The 22,521-nt window shown below is 35.1% G+C and overlaps 2 protein-coding genes across 3 annotated transcripts; both read left to right on the top strand.

The window, feature by feature from the left end:
• Window positions 1–260: 260 nt before the first annotated feature.
• LOC113872409 lies at window positions 261–3,437 on the top strand. Of its 2 annotated transcripts, XM_027509942.1 has the most exons (4): window positions 261–548; window positions 1,505–1,644; window positions 1,966–2,259; window positions 2,533–3,437. In XM_027509942.1, the coding sequence occupies exons 2-4, from the start codon at window positions 1,528–1,530 to the stop codon at window positions 3,154–3,156; spliced, it is 1,035 nt and encodes a 344-aa protein (XP_027365743.1). In that variant the 5' UTR covers window positions 261–548; window positions 1,505–1,527; the 3' UTR covers window positions 3,157–3,437. The 2 variants fall into 2 exon arrangements, with proteins under 2 accessions (XP_027365743.1, XP_027365744.1); XM_027509943.1 differs by having other exon boundaries at window positions 317–1,644; window positions 2,533–3,404.
• Window positions 3,438–9,871: 6,434 nt separating this feature from the next.
• On the top strand, window positions 9,872–22,175 carry LOC113873263 (RNA pseudouridine synthase 5). The gene is made up of 14 exons (XM_027511313.1): window positions 9,872–10,004; window positions 10,177–10,234; window positions 10,801–10,828; window positions 10,915–10,961; window positions 11,043–11,133; window positions 11,487–11,652; window positions 12,011–12,098; window positions 12,296–12,371; window positions 13,260–13,335; window positions 13,512–13,579; window positions 14,011–14,080; window positions 14,839–14,917; window positions 21,387–21,480; window positions 21,750–22,175. Exons 1-14 carry the CDS (start codon window positions 9,917–9,919, stop codon window positions 21,852–21,854), a joined length of 1,134 nt encoding a protein of 377 aa, XP_027367114.1. The 5' UTR covers window positions 9,872–9,916; the 3' UTR covers window positions 21,855–22,175.
• Window positions 22,176–22,521: the final 346 nt, after the last annotated feature.

Genomic DNA, 22,521 nt, shown 5'->3' with positions numbered 1-22,521 from the left:
TGGAATAATATTCTTTTTAAAATTATTTAAGAGGATTTTAAAAGAAAAGAATATTACAAAAATTCATTGCCAACATGTGTTGCATACTTGCATATGCACATTTTAAAAATATTATTTTAATATAAATCATTATAAAATAGAATTAAAATGGGTTTCAAACGCCCTTTAAATATTTCTAGATTATTTCATTTAGCAGATTTTTAAAATAAAAAGAAAAACAATTTTAGCATATTAAAAACAAGATATCAAATTTCAAACCGAAAACATGATTCATCCCTTGTTACTATTCAACTTTGGTCGGGACTGCTTTGGCGTGTGCAAGCCACAGCCATATTTGACCTAATTTCTTTATTCTTCCCTCTTTCAGTTTTTATTTTGCTGCGAAAACAAATTTCCACAATAATAATAACATTGGAAGAAGAGAGAAAAAGAAAGCACGTTGTGTAGCAGTTAGCGTTACCATTACCTTCTTTTTCACCTACCACGTTCTTATTCCTTCCTCTCATTCTCTTTCTGAATTGGCGTGTGCCTCTTGCAATCCCCTGAAGGTACCCTTTTGCATCGTTTAATCGTTCCCTTAATTAACGCTTCAGTTTTTTCCTTTTTTATTTTTATAGTTTCTCCGTTATTTTTTTTATGTTGCGGCTGGTAATTGATTCTCTGTTTCTGCGGTGAGGCAATTGGATCGAAATTTTCATATGTTAATTTGGGTGATTTGCACCTTTTTTTCTCTATAATGGATGGGTTTTTATTTTATTTTTGCGTTTTTGGTTTTATAGGAAAGGTTTTATTTATTTTTTCATCTCATTCGAATTAATAGGCGAATTTTTTAAATGGGTTTGAGTTATTATGCTTATTCTTTCGTGTGTTTGTGCAAATTTTAAATATGGGTCGTGGTGAGGGTGTTGAATCCAAAAACATCATTTGAGATCTAAATTCTTCGTTCGTTTGCCCTTTGGTTGACTATTGGAGATGCAAAAGTTAAGCGGTGAATGGGACGATAGAACCACTGGTGTTGTGAATCAACGCAAGTTGGATAGTGGGAATGCTCAACTTGCTTAAATGTGGAGTTGCTGATTGATATTTATTGTAGCCTTTTTTATTTGATTCAATGACGATGGGGTGGGGGATAATTCAGGTCCAAGGTGCAAGTCTCTACAAGTGTAGACTTTAGAGTTATTTTCTCTTTACCTGAACGGAAAAATCATAATTTTTTTTTATCGTGCCCGTGTGCTTCGTGATATCATATGGGTTAAGTATTGTATTAGGTGTTGAATGATGGATCCTCACATGAACTTCATGGGTTTGTGTGCATATCTTTGGTTTTCTTTACCAGAAGAATTTCAGAAATTTAGTTTGATTTTAAATGTTTTTCTTTATGGTTTTCATTTAGTTTTTGTTTGTCAAAATTCTTAGCATTGAACTCACTGAACCCTCCAGAGTTTGTGTTTCTTGCCCATAATTCCATGAGAAATTCCTATGTATGATCTCCCTCCTTTTGCAGGTCTTTTAAATTTGAAGGAGAGAATGGACTTCTTTGGTAGAGACATAAACGAGGATTCTGTGCTTAGATGTCCATTCTTGAGGAACATTAATGAGCCTACTAACTTCTCATTCTCTTCACCCTTGGCTCTCCCAATGCCAGTGAGTTTTCCTTCATAGTTGATATAAATCTCATTTTATCTTTCACTTTAGCCAGCATAATATGGGTTTGTGCTGTAACTGACCATGTTTACTGAAAATGTCTTGCTGTTGCATAGTTGGGACATGTTTATTGAGTATGATGCCTGCCATATTTGTCTTCTTAGATCTATCTACTGAGCTAGGCTGATTTATCTGTCTCTTACACCATTACCTTCATGTTAATGATGCCTGTCCCTTCATGGTGCAAGAAACATCATTTACTTGTTCTTTTATTATTCTTGATAAAAATCATCATACTTACATAATATGTCTCTTACACAGGTGCGTGGAGCTAAAGGTCCAATTTTTGAAGATGGTCCCAATTTTGATTTGGCATTTAGGCTTTTCCATGGGAGTGATGGTGTAGTCCCCCTATCTGACAGATCTTTTCGGCATTCAGAGAAAGTACAGACTGAGCCTCCCAAATCTCAATTCAATCCCTTAGCTGCAAAGGCAGCAACTATTAGCCTGTCATCATTTGGATTTGGTGGACCTTTTGGTTTTGATTCATTTTCTGAGAAGTGGAACAACCAGAAAAGAAAATCGAAATCCTCAAAAAATGAACCTTCTTCACAGGTATTCAACATTCAATCTACTGTTCTAGCCACTGCCAAGACATTTTCCATAGTCTCTCTAGTAAAGGTTTTAAAATAATAAATAACATGTTTGGACCTCTTAACTTGATTTTTCATTTTCCTTTTTTATGGACGTCGGGCAGGTTTAAGAAATTCTGTAGTCAAAGAGAATCACTGAGATATTTGTTTTTACACATTTTAAAATAGTAAAAACTTCAGTCATGATTTAAATTATTTTTTCAGCGTCCCTAACATGCATTTAATTGATGTTCAGGATGGTTCAAAGCACGAGGCAGCAGGCAATGAGTGGCTGCAAAATGGGAACTGCCCTATTGCAAAGTCATACCGGGCAGTTAGTAACGTCCTTCCACTTGTTGCAAAGGTTATTCAGCCTCCTCCAGGCATGAAATTCAAGTGCCCACCAGCAGTAGTTGCAGCCCGGGCAGCTCTAGCACGCACTGCATTTGCAAAGAACCTCCGCCCTCAGTCCTTGCCTACAAAAGTTCTCGTTATTGGGATGCTGGGCATGGCAGCTAATGTTCCCTTGGGTATATGGAGAGAACATACTAAGAAATTTTCGCCGGCATGGTTTGCTGCAGTCCATGCAGCTGTTCCATTCATTGCAATGCTAAGGAAGACTGTCCTAATGCCTAAATCGGCTATGGCATTTACAATTGCAGCATCAGTGTTAGGCCAAGTAATTGGCTCAAGAGCTGAGAGGTACAGGATGAAGGCAATTGCTGCAAAAAAGTTGTCTATAAAAGAAACCTCTGATGTTGGTCCAGTCCAGTTACCAATGGTTAAAACAAAAGAAAGGCACTGCAATGATACTGTGGATTGGAATGCAGTTTCTCTTCAGCTGGCAGGAACTACTTCATCAACGGATGTATTTTGTTGATGATTAATTTGTTACAAGTGTGTAATTTGTCTCTCTTCTCTCAGTGTGTAATTTGTTACTCCTTTTTCGGTTCTCCCTATTCACTCTGAATGCCTCAGTTGGCAAAAATAAAAGTAACAATGTTTTCTCAATTAGATTTTCCTCTTTAGTTATTATTTTATGCCCCATTTCAAGTATGCTAAAACTCTAGTAAATAACAAGCCAGTAGCTTGTTGGCTTTATTTGCATGTTTCATTAATTCATCCTCAACGCACCCTGCCAAATGGGAAAGAATTTACTTGGTAATCTTCCTTCGCTGTTTCTCTTATCGAGTAATGATATTTACATATGCAATTTCTCTCATACCTTATTTGTGTTTTTATTTGCTGCTTAATAAATTTAAGAATTTAATTGAGATATACTGACATAAAATTTTTATATTATTCTTTAATTATAAATTATCATATCATTGAGAAAAGTTAAATTTTTAAAAGTTATATTTATTGTAATTTTTAATTTGTAAACTCTTAATTTATTTACTTTTTCATTTACGGTTAATTATTTATCTAGTTGTAATGGTGAGTGTTGTGTATATATATAGAGAGAGCGAGAAATGATTCACCAAGAACAGGCAGGGAATTTGGAATGATTTATATAGGTGTATTATATACTAAATTGGCATACCAATTAGTTACCATGTCTGTTTCAGAAAATTTGATTCTGTAAATTGTTACTTATTTATATTATTACTCGATTATTTTAGTGACGAAATTTTTGCTGGCATTTGAGTGTGATTAGTCTGTCATTGGGAGGAAGCCTAATGTATGTTTATCAGAAAGTAAATAATCAGCCTTTTCATTTGCATGTTTAGAAAATTCGCGCTGATGAAAAATTACACACAAAATGAGTTGATAAACAGCAAGTGAATAGGGCAGAAAATGAGTGATGAAATATAGATTTTTCTGATTGACTCTCTCTTTATATATATAACTCCTCTTTCAGTTTAAAAAGGAACACATTTTATGACAAGCTTGTATAATTATAATTTTGTTAACATCAATCTCTAAAATTAATTTTAAATATTTAAATTAATAAATTTTAATAAAAATATAATAATTATTTAAAAGTAACTTTAAAGATGGATGGTAATATTTTATCAATAGTTAGTTGACTAAAAGAGGAGCGTTGACTTAGTCTAATTTAGGGGTCTGAATTATTCCACGTTTGACAGAGTGCAAGCCATAACTGTTGTTCCCAATTCTTTTCAGAAAGTTCTTCCTTTTTCTAGATTTATATAGTTGAATGAAATGTTTCAACTATTTATTTATTGCTTTCACTCCATTAATTCCATTAATGAGAAGAATATTTCATAAGTGCTTAAAAGTTAATCCCAGTAATCTTTTTAAAATATTGTTTGCCAATAACATTTTTTACGTAACTAACATTTTTTTTTCATAAAACGATGCTTCATTTTCTCAAAGTATTTGTTTCCAAATCGTTGAATCTCTTTTAAAGAAATTGTGATGGTAACCTGCCCTTCATTGAGCCAATATGATTACATATATACATCTTACGGTCCCTATAATTAAGCTAAACAGATTTCTACGGATTCCTATAGTTTCTCCTATAATTATGATACAATAAATCACTACGGAATCAGATTGCAATCTCACTATTTTAGGTAACGTAAACAGATTCTTACTAAAAAGAAAATAATATATTTAATATTTACAATGATATTGTATTACCCCCTCAAGTTGGTGCATGAAGATTTTTTGAATGCCCAACTTGGTAAGGAAAGAAGAGAACGGTGCACGCCCCCAATGCCTTGGTGAATATATCTGTGAGTTGAGAGTGCGTGGAAACATAAAAAGGCAGCAAGGTCCCTTTGATAATCTCATTATGAACAAAATGGCAATCAACTTTAATATACTTTGTAGATTCATGAAAGACGAGATTCTTGGCAATGTGAAGAGGAGCTTGCTATCACAGTTGAGATGCATAGGCATGGAATGATACTCAATAGTATACTTTTGATCCACTTTAGTTCACGAGTAATGGCAGCCATGAAGCGATACTCAACTTCAGCAGAAGAACCAGATACAATATACTACTTTTTAGTTTTTCAAGAGATAGGGGAATGACCTAAGAAAAGAATCCATCCGGTAAGGGACCGTCTAGTTAGAGGGCAAGCAGCCCAATCAGCATCACACCACCCAGTTAGTCGCAGATCACAAGTACTATCCAACAAAATTCCTTGCCCCAGAGTGCCTTTGAGGTAGCGAACCACACGCAAGGCAGCCTCCCAATGCTCCATACGAGGCTGTTGCATGAATTGAGAAAGAATGTGCACACAATATGATAGTTCTGGCCTTGTAAAACACAAATATATGAGACAACCAACTAATCGTCGATACTTATCTGGGAGGGTCCCTTGGCAAGACCGAGATGATGATTTTGTTCCATCGGAGTAATCACAGGTTTTGCACCAAGGAGTCCTGCTTCAGTGATGATATCTAATACATATTTTCTCACAAAGAAATAGCCTACGTGGTGATCGGGCGACTTCAACACCTAGAAAGTATTTCAACTTACCCAAATATTTCATATGGAAGCATTGACTTAAATAAGATTTAAATCACTGAATTGCAGCAGAATCATTACCTCCAACAATTAAGTCATCAACGTAGACTAACACAATAAAGTGCACCTATTTGTGAAACAAAGTGAAAAGAGAGTAATCTAAGTAGTACTGTTGGAACCCGCACCTCTTTAGAGCTGAAGAGAGCTTGGCGAACCAGTAGTGCAGAGCTTGTTTTAAGCCGTACAATGATTTTTGCAGTTTACACACCATACCAAGATGAGAGGGATGAAAACCAGGTGACGGCTTCATGAACATTTCTTCCTGCAAATCTTCATGGAGGAAGGCATTGTGCACATCCATTTGATGGCGTTCCCATCCTTTTGCTACAGCCATTGCTAGAAAACAATACGAACATTGACCATTTTTGCCACCGAGGCAAATGTTTCTTTATAGTCAATCCCTTCAACTTGATGATTTCCAAGAATAACAAGGCGAGCCTTGAATCGTTCTATGGTGCCATCAGAGTGGTGCTTGATCTTGTAAACCCACTTACATCCCAAAGCCTTTTTCGTAGGGGGTAAGTGGCATAGGGTTCATGTATTATTATCTTCAAGTGCTTGGATCTCATGTTGCATGGCGGAACGCCATCGCTCATCCTTCACTACCTCTAAGAAAGTGGTGGGTTCTCTGTCAGTGGTGACAACAGCAAGAAACCTGCGATGTTGATTAGAAAAACTATTGCAATTCACATAATGTGCTATGGGATAGGGTGCACCTGGAGTATGCTGTGGAATAGGTGAACAAGAGATCAGGCATAGTCCTTGAACTGTATTAGTTACATAGTCGCGAAGCTTTACAGAAGGAAACTTATTTCGCTGCCTCGTCCAAGCTCTACCATTGTTGCTTCATCATTGTCGTGGCCATCGATAACAATACTGCCCCTGTCTTCAACAATTGGGTCAACTTTGTGAGATTGAGGTTACTTCTACTTGTAAATTTGTCTCCTTTCGCTCCTTGGTTATGTGCATAACATAGAGAACCAAATATCCTAAGATGGTCATAAGAAGGAGGTTTCCCGTGAAGCACTTAATATGGTAACTTTCCATTCAACAAAGATATTGGCGTCTTGTTTACCAAATATCTAGCTGTCATACACATTCTCCCCATAAAGAGATAGGAAGATCTCCTTGAAACCGCAAGGCACGTGCAACATTGAGGATATGTCTGTGTTTTCTTTCGACCTGACCATTTTGTTGGAGTGTTCCTGTACATGAAGTCTGGAAAACAATCCCTCGATTAAGAAAAATATTCTTTAAGCATATAAATTTCGTTCTATTATTACTCTGTATTATTTTTACTTGCTTTCCAAACTGCCTTTCCACCAAGGCCACGAAGTTTAGCAAAGATTGTGAAACTTCCTTTTTATCAAGTAACAAATAAATCCAAGTTGCACGAGAAAAATCGTCTACTATAGTTAGAAAATAATAAGCACCACAGGGAGATGGAATTCGATAAGAACCCCATAAATTACAATGAATTAATTTAAAAAATGCAGTAACTTTATGATTACTCAAAGAAAATTTAATTTATCTCTAGTTTGTTTCGCACGATGACACATATCACATGTTTTATTTGCTAATTCACTCTATTTGTTACTGACATTAGAAACCAGTCGTGTAATTTCCATTGAGGGGTGCCCCATGCGTCTATGCCAGAGATCGAATGAACACACTCCATTAACTTTGAAGGTCTTTTCATGGTGAACCCCTCTAAAGTAGTAAAGCCCATCTCTTCGTTCACTCATACCAATCAACATCCTCAAAGTGCGGTCCTGTATAACACAAAGAGAATTAGTGAACTGCACTATACAGTTGGTTGCAACTATCAGTTGAGATATAGATATTAGATTGCAATTTAATTTGGGCACACATAAAGCATTTTCCAGTTTCAATCCGCCTTCAAGAATGATTGTTCCTTCATTAGTTGCCATCGCTTGTTGTCCGTTGGGTAATCCTACTGGGCATCCTTGCACAGTTTTTATCCCATGCAAAGATCTCAAGTTTCCTATCATATGATTGAAAGCTCCTGTGTCAATAATCTATGTTGCCTCTTTACTTGTCATTTTTTCATTGGTGTTTCTCTTGTGACTATTTAGGATGTCCGTCAACATCTGCTACTGTTCATTACTCAAACCTGTTAAAGCACCTTTGTCTGCATTTGTTATTTGAGTGTTGGTTCCTGCATTTGTAGTTTGGGCAGCATTGGTACGCATATTCGTGCCTCTCCCACGAATTGCAACTCCTTTTCCATGAGCAGTGGTGTTCCCTACATGTCGTGGCCTATCTTCACACCAATCTAGATATCCTATTAGCTTGAAACAAGACTTGGCTCGTGACCTGTTCGATTACAGTTTTTACGTACTACTCCTTTGTCCCTTGTATCAACCCATCCTCTTTTCCCTACACCAGCTTGTACTGCCAAGCCCATAACCACTCCATGTTCTTCTTTGGCTCTAGCAATTGTCTTCATTCGTTCTTTTTGCACTAGAGTCGCATACACGCGATTCAGCGAAGGTAATGGATCACTAGCAAGTAAGTTTGAGCGCACTGTACCATATAATGAGTCATCAAGCCCCATCAGCAATTGGTGCACTTTTTCTTCCTCCTTTCGTTTTTCCAGTTGCGTTTTAACATTACAGGGGCAGCCTTTGCATATACGCGCCAGTATTTGTTGGTAATTGGCTAACTCATCCCACAAGGTTTTGAGCTTTCCGTAATAATTCACCATGACCATTCCATTTTGTTTGAACTCAGCTAGTTCTAATTTCAGTTGTTGAATTCTGGGACCATTCACAACTGAAAAACGTTCGTTAATATCGTTCCACAACTCCTTTGCATTCTCCATATAAGAGATAGTAGAATGCAAAGTTGGTTCAATAGTATTCAGAATCCATGACACCAACATAGATCGCATAGTCCACCAGTCCTCCATTTCAGAAGACCCTTCTTCTGACTGTTGTATCGTACCATCAACAAAACTCTACTTTCGTCGTGCGCGCAATGAGGTTTTCATAACTCTTGCCCATTCATTGTAATTCTCACCCTGTGAGTAATGATGTTTCCAGGATTGTCACTGGAATTCAGATCATATGGAGATGGTGTCTTCTTCACTATCTTAGGTTGATCCTTTTCTTCATGGATCTGTTCATCATTGTTTCCCACCATTTTGTTCGCTTCTGAGCTCTTTTCTCAATCAGAGCTATCCTAAAGAAATTCTGATGGTAACATGCCCTTCATTCAGCCAATATGATTACATATATATACATCTTACGGTCCTTATAATTAAGCTAAACAGATTCCTGCGGATTCTTATAGTTTCTCCTATAATTATGATACAACAAATCACTACAGAATCCAATTGCAAGCCCACTATTTTAGGTAACGTAAACAGATTACTACTAAAAAGGAAATAATATATTTAATATTTACAATGATAATGTATTATCTTTTGAAAAGTTAGCTAAGCTATTGTCAGTAAGAAGGACAAGAAAAATTGATATTTTTTTCCCTGAAGTTTAGATATGTATATTGATTTTTTTTCTGTTTAGTTTTTTCTCATTCCACTTTTAGTTCTTTTATTGTTCATATGTAATAATTGGCCGTATTTTTTTTATAAATGATTCTTGGATCATTATTTTATATATAAAAAATTGATTATAGAACAATGTTATATCTTTGTATAGCATCTTTTTATTAATCCTCTTAATATTTTTTTAAAAATATAAAATAAAAAAGTTTATCCTTAAAAATTGTATGAATTAAATCCGTTTATATTAAACATTTTTATTTAAACTCATCAATCAAAATTTAAACCCCAATATCAGATTATATAATTAATTTTTTTCATACAAAAGAAATTTTTATTTTTATTTTTATTAACTTTCTTACACTAAAACTTTTAAAACTATTTTACACTTCAAATTATTATAAAATATAAATATTCAGATAAATAAATAACGGATTTAAATAATTAAAATAGAAAAAATTATAAAACCAATTGTACTTAATTTTAAAAATAAACAAAAACTTAATTAGTGAAAAAAGAATTAAGAACCAATCTTAATGGGGTAATTAAGCAGAAAGCAGGAAATGAAGGGTGCTGGGAGTATCCTTCTGAATTGAGGTTGGGAGCTTCTCAATGTCGAGTCCTAAGAAATTTGGATTTCCTTGGCCGGAATTCAACGACGGTCTCTCCTACCACGACGTCGTTTCACCCTCTGATGCCGGTTCACTTCTCTCTCTCTCTCTCTCTGTCAATGCTTCTACCTCTTTCAACTAATTTAATTGATAAAGGAGAACGCTTCAATTCTATTTCAACTTTTCGTTTCTCTTTTATTATGGATTGGATATATTGAAACTCAACACTATCTTATGCCATTTTTGTTGTTACAATTTCAGGGTTCACTCTCATTCAATTTTACTCCACCAAGTACAAGAGTTCTGCTCCATTACTGGGGTGACCCACTTACCTTTTTATCAAAAATATTCAATATTTTCTCCTTTTATTTGCTCACAAATGAAATATACTCATGACCTGGTCAAAGGTTATTGATTGAAATTTTGAAATGTTATTAAAAGCTGAGGGAAAATGAAATAAGTACATTAAGATGACAGTTCATACAATGGGTATGGGAATACAAGTTATTGCCAACCATTGAGAGACCATTGAACTGAAGTTATGAATTTTGGTCAGTTGTTTCTCCCAGTGCATCTTTCTTGGGATAGAATGGTTTTCTTACCTATGTTTCGATGTCTTTCGTAGTTTTTTTTAGTGGGTTGATTTATTAGATTTGCCGAAGTATTGGAGAGATATTTCGTATTTTATGCTTTTGTCATGCATCTCACTTTTCCGGGGCCTTTTTTTGTTTTAGTTGTTTTAGGAAGATTATTGACCCTACTTTTGTTTATTCTTCTCCCATAACATAACAATTCTCCTACCTGAGAAGAAAAAATTTCTGTTAACATACTACTATTGTTATTTTGAAACAACAATGAAAATCACATGTACTAATTTTTTAACAGTTGGTTGCAGCGTATAAAAAGTGAGCAGGTTTGGTCATCAATATCTGAAATTGTTGATTATATGGAATGCATCGTCTGAATGGATGATTGACATAATATTAGTGTCATCTACAGATAACAGTTGATGGACAAGTTGCTACTGATCCCGACACAGTCCTCAGGTTCTTTGAAAGAAATTTGTTTTCCTTTATAATACATTGTTTTATTCCATTATATGATGTTTCTTAATTTATTTATATTAGAGTTGACTCAAAGCTAGTCTATCATAGACTTCCATGGAAGGAACCTGATGCACCACACCTGATTGAAGTCTTGTATGAAGATGATGACATGGTTAGCATTACTCTATGCACCATTGTTTATATATCTACTTGTTTTATATGACTGGTTTGTCTGATTAATTATACAAAACATTTAAATCAAAGGTTTGAAATGATTTTCATTACTAACGATGCTTTAGATGGCAATGATGAAGTTCATCTGTTAGTGTAATATAGTCAAAATGTGTTTGGGTTTGCAAGAAGAAGGGAAATGTAAGATAGAAAGTTGTCTCTTAATTAAATTGATATATTGTTGTTTCTGGTTGAATGCTCCCAATGAGTAGTGAATCACCTTTGGATTTAGTTGTCTACAGTTTTTTGCTTCTCCCTTCTAAAATGTTATTGGAAATTTGATTATGAACTCAGATTGCTCTAAATAAACCTTCTGGCCTGCAAGTTCTTCCTGGAGGTCTCTTCCAGCAAAGGACAGTTTTAACACAGCTTCAATGGAAAGCCAACAATCAGGGTACCTTTGAAATGCACAAAAAACCTCATCCTGTTCCAGTACATCGCCTAGGGAGGGGAACTTCAGGTTATACTGAATATTTCTCTTGAAATGTGAAAGTGATAGATTCTATCTGTAATCTGATGCTTAGTATGCCGGAAAATATTATATTCATGAACCAAAGTAAGTTTCAGATCTATATGAGAGAAAATTAGTTTTATTTTAGTATAATATAAAAACTTTATCATTTGTGAAAAGTTTAAGTAATTACTGTTTTCTTGGTTGATTATTTAACTACAAGCAGTAGTGGTATTTATATAGTGATTACTACCAGACATGTTATGCACGTATGACTAGATCTTTATCTTTTAATACCCTTCTAATGTTATAAATAACAACCCATGACACTTTCTAATGCTTTTATGATTGATTGATTGCATCACAGGAATTTTATTATGTGCAAAGACAAAACTAGCCAGAGGTCGTCTGGCATCTTATTTTGCTGATGGAACTTCCCATATTGGTGGAAAAAGGTTCAGAACGAGCTATCTTTTTGGTTTCTTGAATTTTCTAATTTACTTTTAAAAAGGTTTACCTTGTGGTCTGTTGCTTATCTAGAGTAGAAGATAATTAGATACAACACAGAAAAAAGTAGTTTCAAATTCAAAGTTGAAATTTCATATTTAGTTACCTTGTTTAACTCATTGTATGCTGTTGTTTATGGAATCAGAGATACAAACCAGGAGCTTGGGAAGATTGCAAAGTTATACCGAGCACTTGCAAGTGGGATAGTTGATAATGATAAGGTTTATACTAACATTTTTTCAAAGAAAGGAAGAAGGATGGGAATAGTGTGAGATTAAGAAAGCATGGATATTTCATTCTGCCTATTCATGATGAATAATAATAAGACAGCCGCAAGATGTTTTCAGTAATGCATTAATTTATTTTATGCTATGGGAGATCTTTGACTTCTATGGATTATATTTTACTGCCATATATGCTGTTTGAAAATAAACTAAAGTAGCTGTTGTGTTCATGAATTTTTTTAGGCATTGTAACTGAAAACAATGATATGCAAGAAAGTAAGAAAATGTTTTGACTTTAGAGAGAAACTGAAGCTATGGAATTGTGTTATTAGAATGTTAGCTCAATGGAACAACTGAAAAAGAGCTTTTGTGATACAGCTTGCTAACCTTAACCTTCTGACTATCAAACAGCTGTAGAGGCAGCAAACTGAGTCAGCATACAACAGAAGCTGTGTAACTCATAGAGTGTAGTTAATTTAACACATTGTGTGAACTTCCATGGAAATGAATTTGTTCAGTATTAGCTTTTAAAGAATAAGACAAGTTTGGTAAACATTGAGAGATGTCTTGATTCTTGAATCAATAGTTCAAATTTTTATAATTTTGAATAGTTTGTCAATAAAAATTGATTTCCCATTCTATAATTTTTCTTGCTTTGTTTTCTTGCTTATTTTAGTAAATCTGTTCAGAGTGGTATTAAATTAACTACTTTAGTAAGTGTGGTTTATTTTACTATTCTTCAAACATCTGTCATGCCTCTGCGATATGTTAAAAATCATGGTCAAGGAACTTTTAAGTTGTTAGTTTATTCTTAATTTGAACATTACATGCTCTGTTTATGTACTAATTTTGCTTGTATAACTTGAAGGTTGTTTTGCTTCACAGGTGACTATTAATCAACCAATTGGAATAGTAAAATATCCTGGTGTTGGTAAAGGGTTATATGTTGCTTCTCAATCAGGTTATTTTTAATCAGAATTTTTTTTCAGATGGATGAGTTTCAGAAGGAAAGACAATCTCGTCTTTATGAATTTCCAGTTATCTTCTGTTGTTATAATGTTTTCTTTTCACCCTAAAACTTCCCTCCATAACATTCTTAATCAACCAATCATGCATAGTTGTTTTAAATTGAACCAGGAAAACCAGCACTCAGTGAAGTTAACATTCTAGAGAGAAACATACAAGAAAACAGCACATTGGTCCAGGTAGCTGAATTTGATGTTCAAGATCACTTGTTCCTATCTATGAGTCAACAACCATGTTAATTTAAGATCCTAGATAAACATGACATGCGAAAGGGTAAAAGTAATAGTCAAACTATCTACTGCCATTATTTATCATCATTTTAATAATTGATCATTGTATGGAAGATTGGTTTGATTAAAATAATTTGCAGCACTGCTATGTTCCCAGATATTGTTCAATATTCATTCATGTGTTATCAAACTGCACCCTAGGAATAGTTATTCCAAGATTATTTGCTCTTATGTCAACTTGTAACTTCTTGGCTACATAAAGTTTTGCTTGTATTCATTTTGTAATGAATCCCTTTTAAGTGGCGAGAAAAGAAATAAAAAGGCTACAATAAAATTACAAATTCAGACTTTTAACATCCTCTGGTTGGCTTGTTTGTCAGGTTAAGATTCAATCTGGACGGCCACATCAAATCCGCATTCATCTTTCTTTCATAGGCCATCCTCTGTTGGGTAAATATTTACTACTAAGTTATTTATGGTGCTTCAGATGAAGAGAAATAAACCTAGATTGCTTTTAAGATGGACCCAACAAACAATACCTTAGTAAGATTACTAGTTAATCAATACTGACTCCTATGCATATTAAACTTCAAACATTTCACCCCTCAGCTTTGAAGTTAATTTTAATTTTATTTGGAAATATTTCTTTTGTTTCAGTTTTGTCTACAAATTTTAAATTCTGGTGAAGCCAATACCAATGTAACGGTGTTATTAATGGAGAATGAAATGATTATGTGTTGGGGTTTCAATGTTAATTCATGTTTATGATTTGGGGATTTTTTAAGTTTGTCAGTTCAGTATTTTATCCTTCGTTTAGTTAGGCTTCAGGATATGATTATGCTAACTTGTTGTATGTTTTGTTTTACTTTATTGAAATCAAACTTTTTCATAAAAATCTGTCTCTTTTAGAACTGGCCTGCACTGAGTCACCGACATACCCTGTGGATTGCATATTATCATTTCTAAACATTATGAGATAAATATTAAACAGCTTATGTCCCTGCTAATTTTGAAATCTTGAAATCCTTTACATATTAATCAGTACGCATTTACATTCCTATTTCTGTGTAATATGCATAATGAGGGCATTCACATTGTTCTCGTGACCCGTGAGTCTTGTCTGACTACATCTCATTCAGTAAACTTGAACCGAAAGTATGAATATTCAAGTTTTGTCCATTTATCTTTTCCTTTGATTTTATTTGCAGGCGATCCTCTTTACAGTGTTGGTGGGCAACCTAAATGCTTAGACTGTGAGTTTATAAACGAGAGTTTTGCTGAAGATGGGTGAGTGCATGCATTATATTTTACAATAAAACTTGTATAGAACACTTGAGTGTTTGTTCCTATCTTGGCAAGTGATATACTTTAGTGTAAGTATGTTATGCCATGCGGGCAAACAATCCTCTGCCAAAAATAAGCTTTCAATTTAAACTACTGTTATATTGTGTAAGGAACTGGTTCAGTTCTTGAAGAAGAAATAGAAATACTGACTATGCTTTTATTGAGTATACTCTGTTGGATAGAATCACCCAGTCTAGAGGAAGAATCATGGAATACAAGAACATCCCAGGACTTTGAGAGCCTGGTCTCTCCCAACTGACCTATTATTAATCCACCGCCTAATTTCCCTTCCTTCCCTCCTTCCTATTTATTCTTTGTTATTTACATTTTCCTCAACTAATTAGGCCTCTCTTCTTCTTTTGGGCCTACTTATATAGACTTCTCTAATTGGGAGTTTGGACCTATTACTAACAATCAATGTTGTCAAGATCGGGATCTTACCTAAAATCAGAAAGAAGGCCAAAAATCGTAAATTGTGAGATCGTAAGATCCTACTAAATATATAAAACCATATTTAAAAACATACACACACACATATATATAAAAGCATAAAAAATAAATTACATACTTTAATTAAACATAACTTAAAAACCATAAATTCTAAAAATGTTTATTAGGTAAAAGTTAATTATATTTTTTAAGACAATTTTAAAAATTTTCAATTATAAAATAAAATAATTAAATTTGTATATTTTAAAATTTTATTATTTCTAAAAATTTGTTAGAATATTTTTATAATATAAAAAAATAACTATTAGAATAAATTAATATAAAGATTGGTAAAATATGTTTTGTTGTGAGTAATAAATTATATTATTAAAAAAAGAAATGACAATTAATTAGTCAAAATAACAATAGGTGATTGAATGTGTCAATTTATGAATGAACCTGAGATGCTCATGAGAACAAGATATTTTTGCTGCTAATCCGTAACAGAATGGTGAGAAAATCAAAGAAAGAAAAAAAGAGAAATTCTCAGAGAAAAGAAGCTATGATTTTGGTTTGAAGAAGAATGGGGAAGAAGAAGGTGGAAATAAAGTGAATCAAGGACAAAAGCACTTGTTAAGTAACGTTTTTGAAGAGGCATAACAAATTGATGAAGAAGGCTCGCTAGTTATCCATTCTTTGCAGCGCCAAAGTGGCTCTCATCATCTTCTCCAACATCGAAAAGATTGGGTGTTGTCGGAAAAGTAACTCCAAAATGGAGTGAAAAACGCCCTAATTAAAAACTGGGTCACAAAAACCCGACCCAAAAACCCAAGTCCCAAAAACCTGACCAAGTAACCAAGTCCAAAAACTGACCCATAAACCTGCTTGCCAAGATTGGATCGGATTGTAGATCCTACGATCCTAAGGAGAAAAATCTAGATCGTACCCAATCTTGTTGTTTTCTGATCCTACTTCTGATCAAGATCGCAAGGCAGGTTATAGATTGTAAGATCTTACGATTTTAATCGCAATTTTAACAACATTGCTAACAATACTCCCCTTCCAAAGTTTCACCTTGTCCTTAAGGTGAAATTTTAAAAACTGTTCTTGTATAACCCCAAATGACTCCCAAGTTGCTTCAAAGTCAGGTAGATCCTTCCACTTGATGAGGACTTCAGCACTTCCTAAAGGGCCATTGCAGATTGCCAGGACTTTGCCTGGTTCAACTTGCAACTCTAACTCCTCAGATAGCATTAGTGACAGGGGTTGGGGTGTAGGAGTTGAGCTGATAACCTTCTTTAATAGGGACACATGAAAAACTGGGTGTATTCTGCTATTATCAGGTAATGACAATTGATAAGCAACGTGTCCTATTCTCTTGACAATTTGATAAGGGCCATAAAATCAAGGTCGTAACTTCTTATTCATCTTCTTTGCAAGAGATTTCAATCTATAGGATTGTAACTTTAGGTAAATCCAATCGCCCACTCCCAAAAGGACCTCCCTCTGATGGCAGTCAACAAATTTCTTCATATGATCTTGTGCCTTCAGCAGGTTCATCTTTAAATCATGTAAAATAGTGTCTCTATCATGTGTTAATTGGGTCACTTCCTCTACTACTGAAGGAATTGTAGTTCCTTGTAGAAGATGAGGTGGATCATGCCCATAGAAGGCCTTAAATGGTTTAAGCTTAGTAGAGCTTCTATAATTGGTGTTAACCAAAATTCAGCCCAACTTAACCACTTTGACCATTGCTTCAGTTTGCTGCCCATTACACATCGTAAGTAAGTTTCTAAACACTTATTAACAATCTTTGTCTGCCTATCGGATTGAGGGTGGTAGGCGGAACTGAATTTAAGTTTTGTGCCAGCCAATTAGAATAGTATAGTCCAAAAATTACTTAGGAAGATTTTATCCCGATATAAGACAATGGTGACAGGAAATCCATGTAACTTGACTATTTCCTTAAGAAAAATGTCTGCTACATCACGCGCTTTTAAAGGATGGCCCAGTGGCAGGAAATGGGCTTATTTGGTGAGCCTGTCAACCACCACCATGATGCTGTCTTTACCTTGGACTTTTGGGAGACCTACAAAATCCATTGAAATGTTTGACCAAACTTGTGTGGGAATAGATAAGGGTTGTAAGAAACTTGCAGGTGTTAAAAGTTTGATATTTGTTTTGCTGACATACATTACAAGATGTCACATATTGCTGAATGTCTTTCCTCATTCTTTCTCAAAATACAAAGGCTGCTATCTTTTTGTATGTTCTAAAGAAACTTGAATGACCTCCCAGTGGTGAGTTATGAAATTCAAACAATAGTATAGGAATTCATGAAGATCCTTTGGGTAGAACGAGCTTCCCCTGATACATTAGTTTACCATTTTGTAAGAAAAATCCTGGGTTTGCTTTTGATTCTTTGAGGAGACCTTGGACAATTGTTGTTAGGTTAGGATCAGCTCGCACCTCTTCAGCCCAGTCTTCCTAATCTTGAAACTTAAGCTTAAAGATGGCAGCATAAGTCATTTTTTTAGACAGTGCATTTTGAGCCCTATTTTCACATTTGGGTTTATACTTTATTTCAAAGTCAAATCCAATCACTTTAGAGGTCCACCAAAGCTGTTCCTCACCAAATAATCGTTGACCATTCAAAAATCGTAAACTTCTTTGATCTATATGAATGATGAAATGTCTGCCCATCAAATAATGGCGCCGCTTCTGTACTGCTAAGACGATTGTCATCAATTCTCTCTCATAAACTGACTTTAATTGAACCCTATCAGATAATGTTTGGCTGAGAAAAGCTACTTGTCCGCCCTCCTGTAATAAAATTCCCCCCAACCATCTGCTAGAGGCATCTATCTCCACAATGAAGGTTTTTGTAAAATTTGGAACAGTGAGAACTAGTAACACAGCCATTGCACCTTTTAAAAAATCAAAAGCTTCTTGAGCCTCCCTACTCCCCTGAAGATTGTCCTTCTTAAGGAACTGTGTTAGAGGTTTGGCAATACTCTCATAATTCTTAACAACCTTTGATAATAACCCGTAAGGCCCAAAAATCTTCGTAGCGCCTTCACATCTTTAGGAGTAGGCCATATCATCATAACTTGTAATTTTTTTTGGTCTATTGCCACCTTTTGGTTTGAGATAATGTGACCTAAATATTCTATCTGCTTTTGGCCTAAATTGCACTTTTTTCTCTTGGCAAATAATTGATGTTCCTTCAAAAGTTGCAACAGTAGTTGAAGATGTTTTGCATGTTCTCCTTCACCTTTATTGTAGATTAAGATGTCATAAAAAAAAAAAGGACGAACTTTCTCAAATAAGAGCCTAATACCTCATTCATTAAAGATTGGAAGGTTGAAGGAGCATTAGTTAATCCAAAGGGTATCACCATAAACTCATAATGTCTTTCATGTGTTCTGAATACAGTTTTAGAAATATCTTCTTCCCACATCTGAATTTGGTGGTAGCCTAATTTAAAGTCCAGTTTTGAAAAAATAATTGATCCTCCCAATTCATCCAACAATTCATCAATTATGGGAATTGAAAATTTATCTGGTACTGTGATTTTGTTGAGGGGCCTTATAGTTCACACAAAATCTCCATCCCCCATCTCGTTTCTTCACAAGAATGACTGGACTAGAATAAGGACTTACACTCGGCTGTATGACACCAAAGACTAACATATCACTCACAAGTTTCTCTATTTTTGTCTTTTGGTAATAGGGGTACCTGTATGGCCGTAAATTGGGTATTTCAAATCCTTCCTTCAACATAATAGCATGATCTTGTCTCCTTGCTAGTGGTAGACCTTCTGGTTCTCTAAATACTTCCTCAAAGTCCTCCAGAATTTTATGAATTTCCTGAGGAATAGTGTTATCCGCATCAACTTCCTTAGTTAATTCTTTGCCTTCGATGAGTTTGCATTTTAGGAGAAACCCTTGTCCCTCATCTTGTAAAGCCTTGACCAACTCCTTGAAAGTCACTACAGTTTTGGATATTCCTGGTTCACCTTTCAATACCATAATTCCCCCTATCACAGGCACATTCAATGAGAGTTCTCTGAAGTTAGCTCTTATTTCCCTCAAGCCAGCCAGCTATTCCATTCCTAGCACCACATCCACCCTACCTAAGTCAAATTTGAAGAAATCATGTTGAATCTTTAGTCCTTGAATTTGAAGTGCTACTTGACAACAAACTTTTTTACACTTAATTCTTCTACCATTCTCTACTTCCATTGTGTATGTTGTCTCAGTCACAGGTAACTATATATCATGAACAAACGTAGATGATATGAAATTATAGGATGCTCTGCAATCCACTAATACAGCCACCTTTGCACCTTCAATCCCACCCCACATTTTGATGGAATTTTTTGAAGTTAGTCTAGTAATACTACACATTGACAATTGTAATTTTTTAAGATTTGCTCCGTCCTCTTCTTCACACCCTCTTTCTTCCACTTCATTTAAATCGTCGCTTAGGATTAACACCTTGAGTTGCTTATTTATGCAAATATGCTCAAGACCAAATTTCTCATCACATTAGAGACAATCTTTTTCTTGTCTTCTCTTGAAACTTTGCATCTGTCAATTTCTTGAACCCCCTCCCTTTATAAGAAACGGTTGGATTCCACAGATCTAATTCCCGTCTTTCATGTCACCATTCATGATGAAGGATAGCTTTTGTGTGAACCCCCTACCTTATTACTTCCAGAAACCCTTTGGCTCAATAACAATTTTTCTTGTCAATTCTTTGGGCAAAATCCATCAATGCTAGTAGAGTGGATAATTGATGCAACTTCAACTCTGCCTTGACTATATTTTTAGTTCATTCAAGAATATCCCTTTCAGATACTTAGCATCGGTTCCCTTAAGTGGTCTTGCATACAACTCAAATTGCTCACGATACTCTTCCACCGTTGTCCTTTGCTTGAGACTCAACAGCATTTCATACGGGTTTTGTGCCATTGCAGGCTGAAATCTCCCTATTAAAGCTGTGCAGAAGTCTTCCCAAGTGAGGTTCTTGGAACAAAATTCCCACCATTGGAACCAAGTTCGTGCCTTGCCCTTCATTGCTACCATTGTTGCATGCAACTTCTCTTGCTCCAAGATACCCCTTAAAGTAAAATATCTCTCTACTCGACTAACCCACCCATAAGTGTCGTCTCTGGGAAATAGGAGAATTTCCAATTTCCTCCATTGATCTCCTCTGGATGGACGACTCGTCCCACTGCAATTGCTTGGGGTTCCCTTTGCTCTCATTGTCGCTGTCCTCTGATTCTGCTGCCGACCTCGCATCTTCCTGGTTCTTTCGATTGACAATGGTCGTCAATTCATCAAACCGTCTCTTGGTTTCATGCCTGTCCTCCTTGAGCTTCCCCAACAGGTTTTCAAATCCTACCATGAATAATCTCCCAGGTTCGAGAGCTTTGATATCAGTTGTAAGGAACTAGTTCAGTTCTTGAAGAAAAAATAGAAATACTGACTCTGCTTTTATTGAGTATACTCTGTTGGGTAGAATCACCCAATCTAGAGGAAGGATCACGGAATACAAGAACATCCCAGGTCTTTGAGAGCCTGGTCTCTTTCCAACTGACCTATTATTAATTCACCACCTAATTTTCCTTCCCTCACTCCTTCCTATTTATTCTTTATTATTTACATTTTCCTCAACTAATTGGACTTCTCTTTTTCTTTTGGGCCTCGTTACATACACTTTTCTAATTAGGGGTTTGGGCCTATTACTAACATATTGATGCATTCAATCCAATATTTTTTATATCTATATTAACTAACATTTGATGACAAAATATGATGCCTAATTTGAGCATCAATTCTCCGTATACAGAGTTGGATCATCCCTCACTCCTTAAGTTCTTTTGGTCAGCCGTTCAATATGTTGTAATTAAATAGTTAAGAAAAATACAGTAATATTGATTTGAAAATTGATCCGTTTCAAATTGCGGCTCGTGTAGGGGCTATCAGAGGCCTGCCCAACCAGTTCCTGGAGATTGTGGGTATTACTTGCATGCACATAAATTGGTTCTCTCTCATCCAATAACTAATGAGGTATGTCGAAGTATTAATATCAAATATCAATTGTTAGGGCGGTTTGTATGACGTCAAAGATTGTTTGATTAGTCATTCGGAAATGGAATTCAATTAGTCTGGGATTAGTTTCGATCATTGGTTGATTTAAGAGTCAAAATTTACACTTGTGCCATTTCCATTTGGTCATAGCATTTGGAGAGTATCTATTGGCTCCCTTTGTGCCGTTCAGTTTCATGATCTTCATCAGACAAGTTTCCAAGTTTAACTTTTTTTGTGTAAACTCGCAGTTTATTGAAATCATTGCACCCCTACCTTCCATCCTCCAGACACCAGACGAGATTAAGGAAATTTCTATTATGCACCAGACTGCTCAAGCTGTGGAAGTTGGTTGACTATAGAGAAATGTCTATGCTCAAGCTGTAGATTTCAGAAGATACTCAACAGATTAAAGACAAAAGTTCTTTCCTTTATTTCATTTGGGCAAAAGTGGAAATCTTGGGCAATGAATGATGGGTAACTAAATTTGCGAATAGGACAAACCATGGCACTAGGATTATCTCAAACCCATGGATTCTTTTTGTTGCCGCCCATATGCTTATGCCTAGTATGTGTTCATAATCGTTGAACCTAGTATTTCTAGTGTATTTAGTTTATTTGGTGTTCAAATCAAGTAATTTACAATCACCTTTTAAAAATGCTTTAAAATCATTTCTCCAAAAATAAAAATTATTAAAAAAAATTAGATTGATACCTTGAGCGTGTAAAATCAGCTTAAAAAATGTATTACCACACAATCGAACTCGTATCAGCAACGATAATAAACCTGAGAGAAGAGTGATGGTGTTGTCCAATTTGGCTATGGCTATGTGGCTGACTAATACAAAGCTATGTGATAGGCCTATGATTTGAAGTCGCCATGAAATAAATTATTGTATTAAATTACTTGCTAGAATGATCTGTGCATTATCGCAACAAATTCTTATTTTCTATAAGGAAGGGCCCACGCCGAATGAAGTCTTCCAACTGCCAAACGTTCTAGTTAAAACTTGATGAAACATG

Source organism: Abrus precatorius, unplaced genomic scaffold (assembly GCF_003935025.1).
Source record: "Abrus precatorius isolate BTA unplaced genomic scaffold, Abrus_2018 Scaffold7, whole genome shotgun sequence".
NCBI lineage: Eukaryota > Viridiplantae > Streptophyta > Magnoliopsida > Fabales > Fabaceae > Abrus > Abrus precatorius.
The sequence above is the reverse complement of the archived record's forward strand: the minus strand, read 5'-3'. Positions and strand labels throughout refer to the sequence as shown.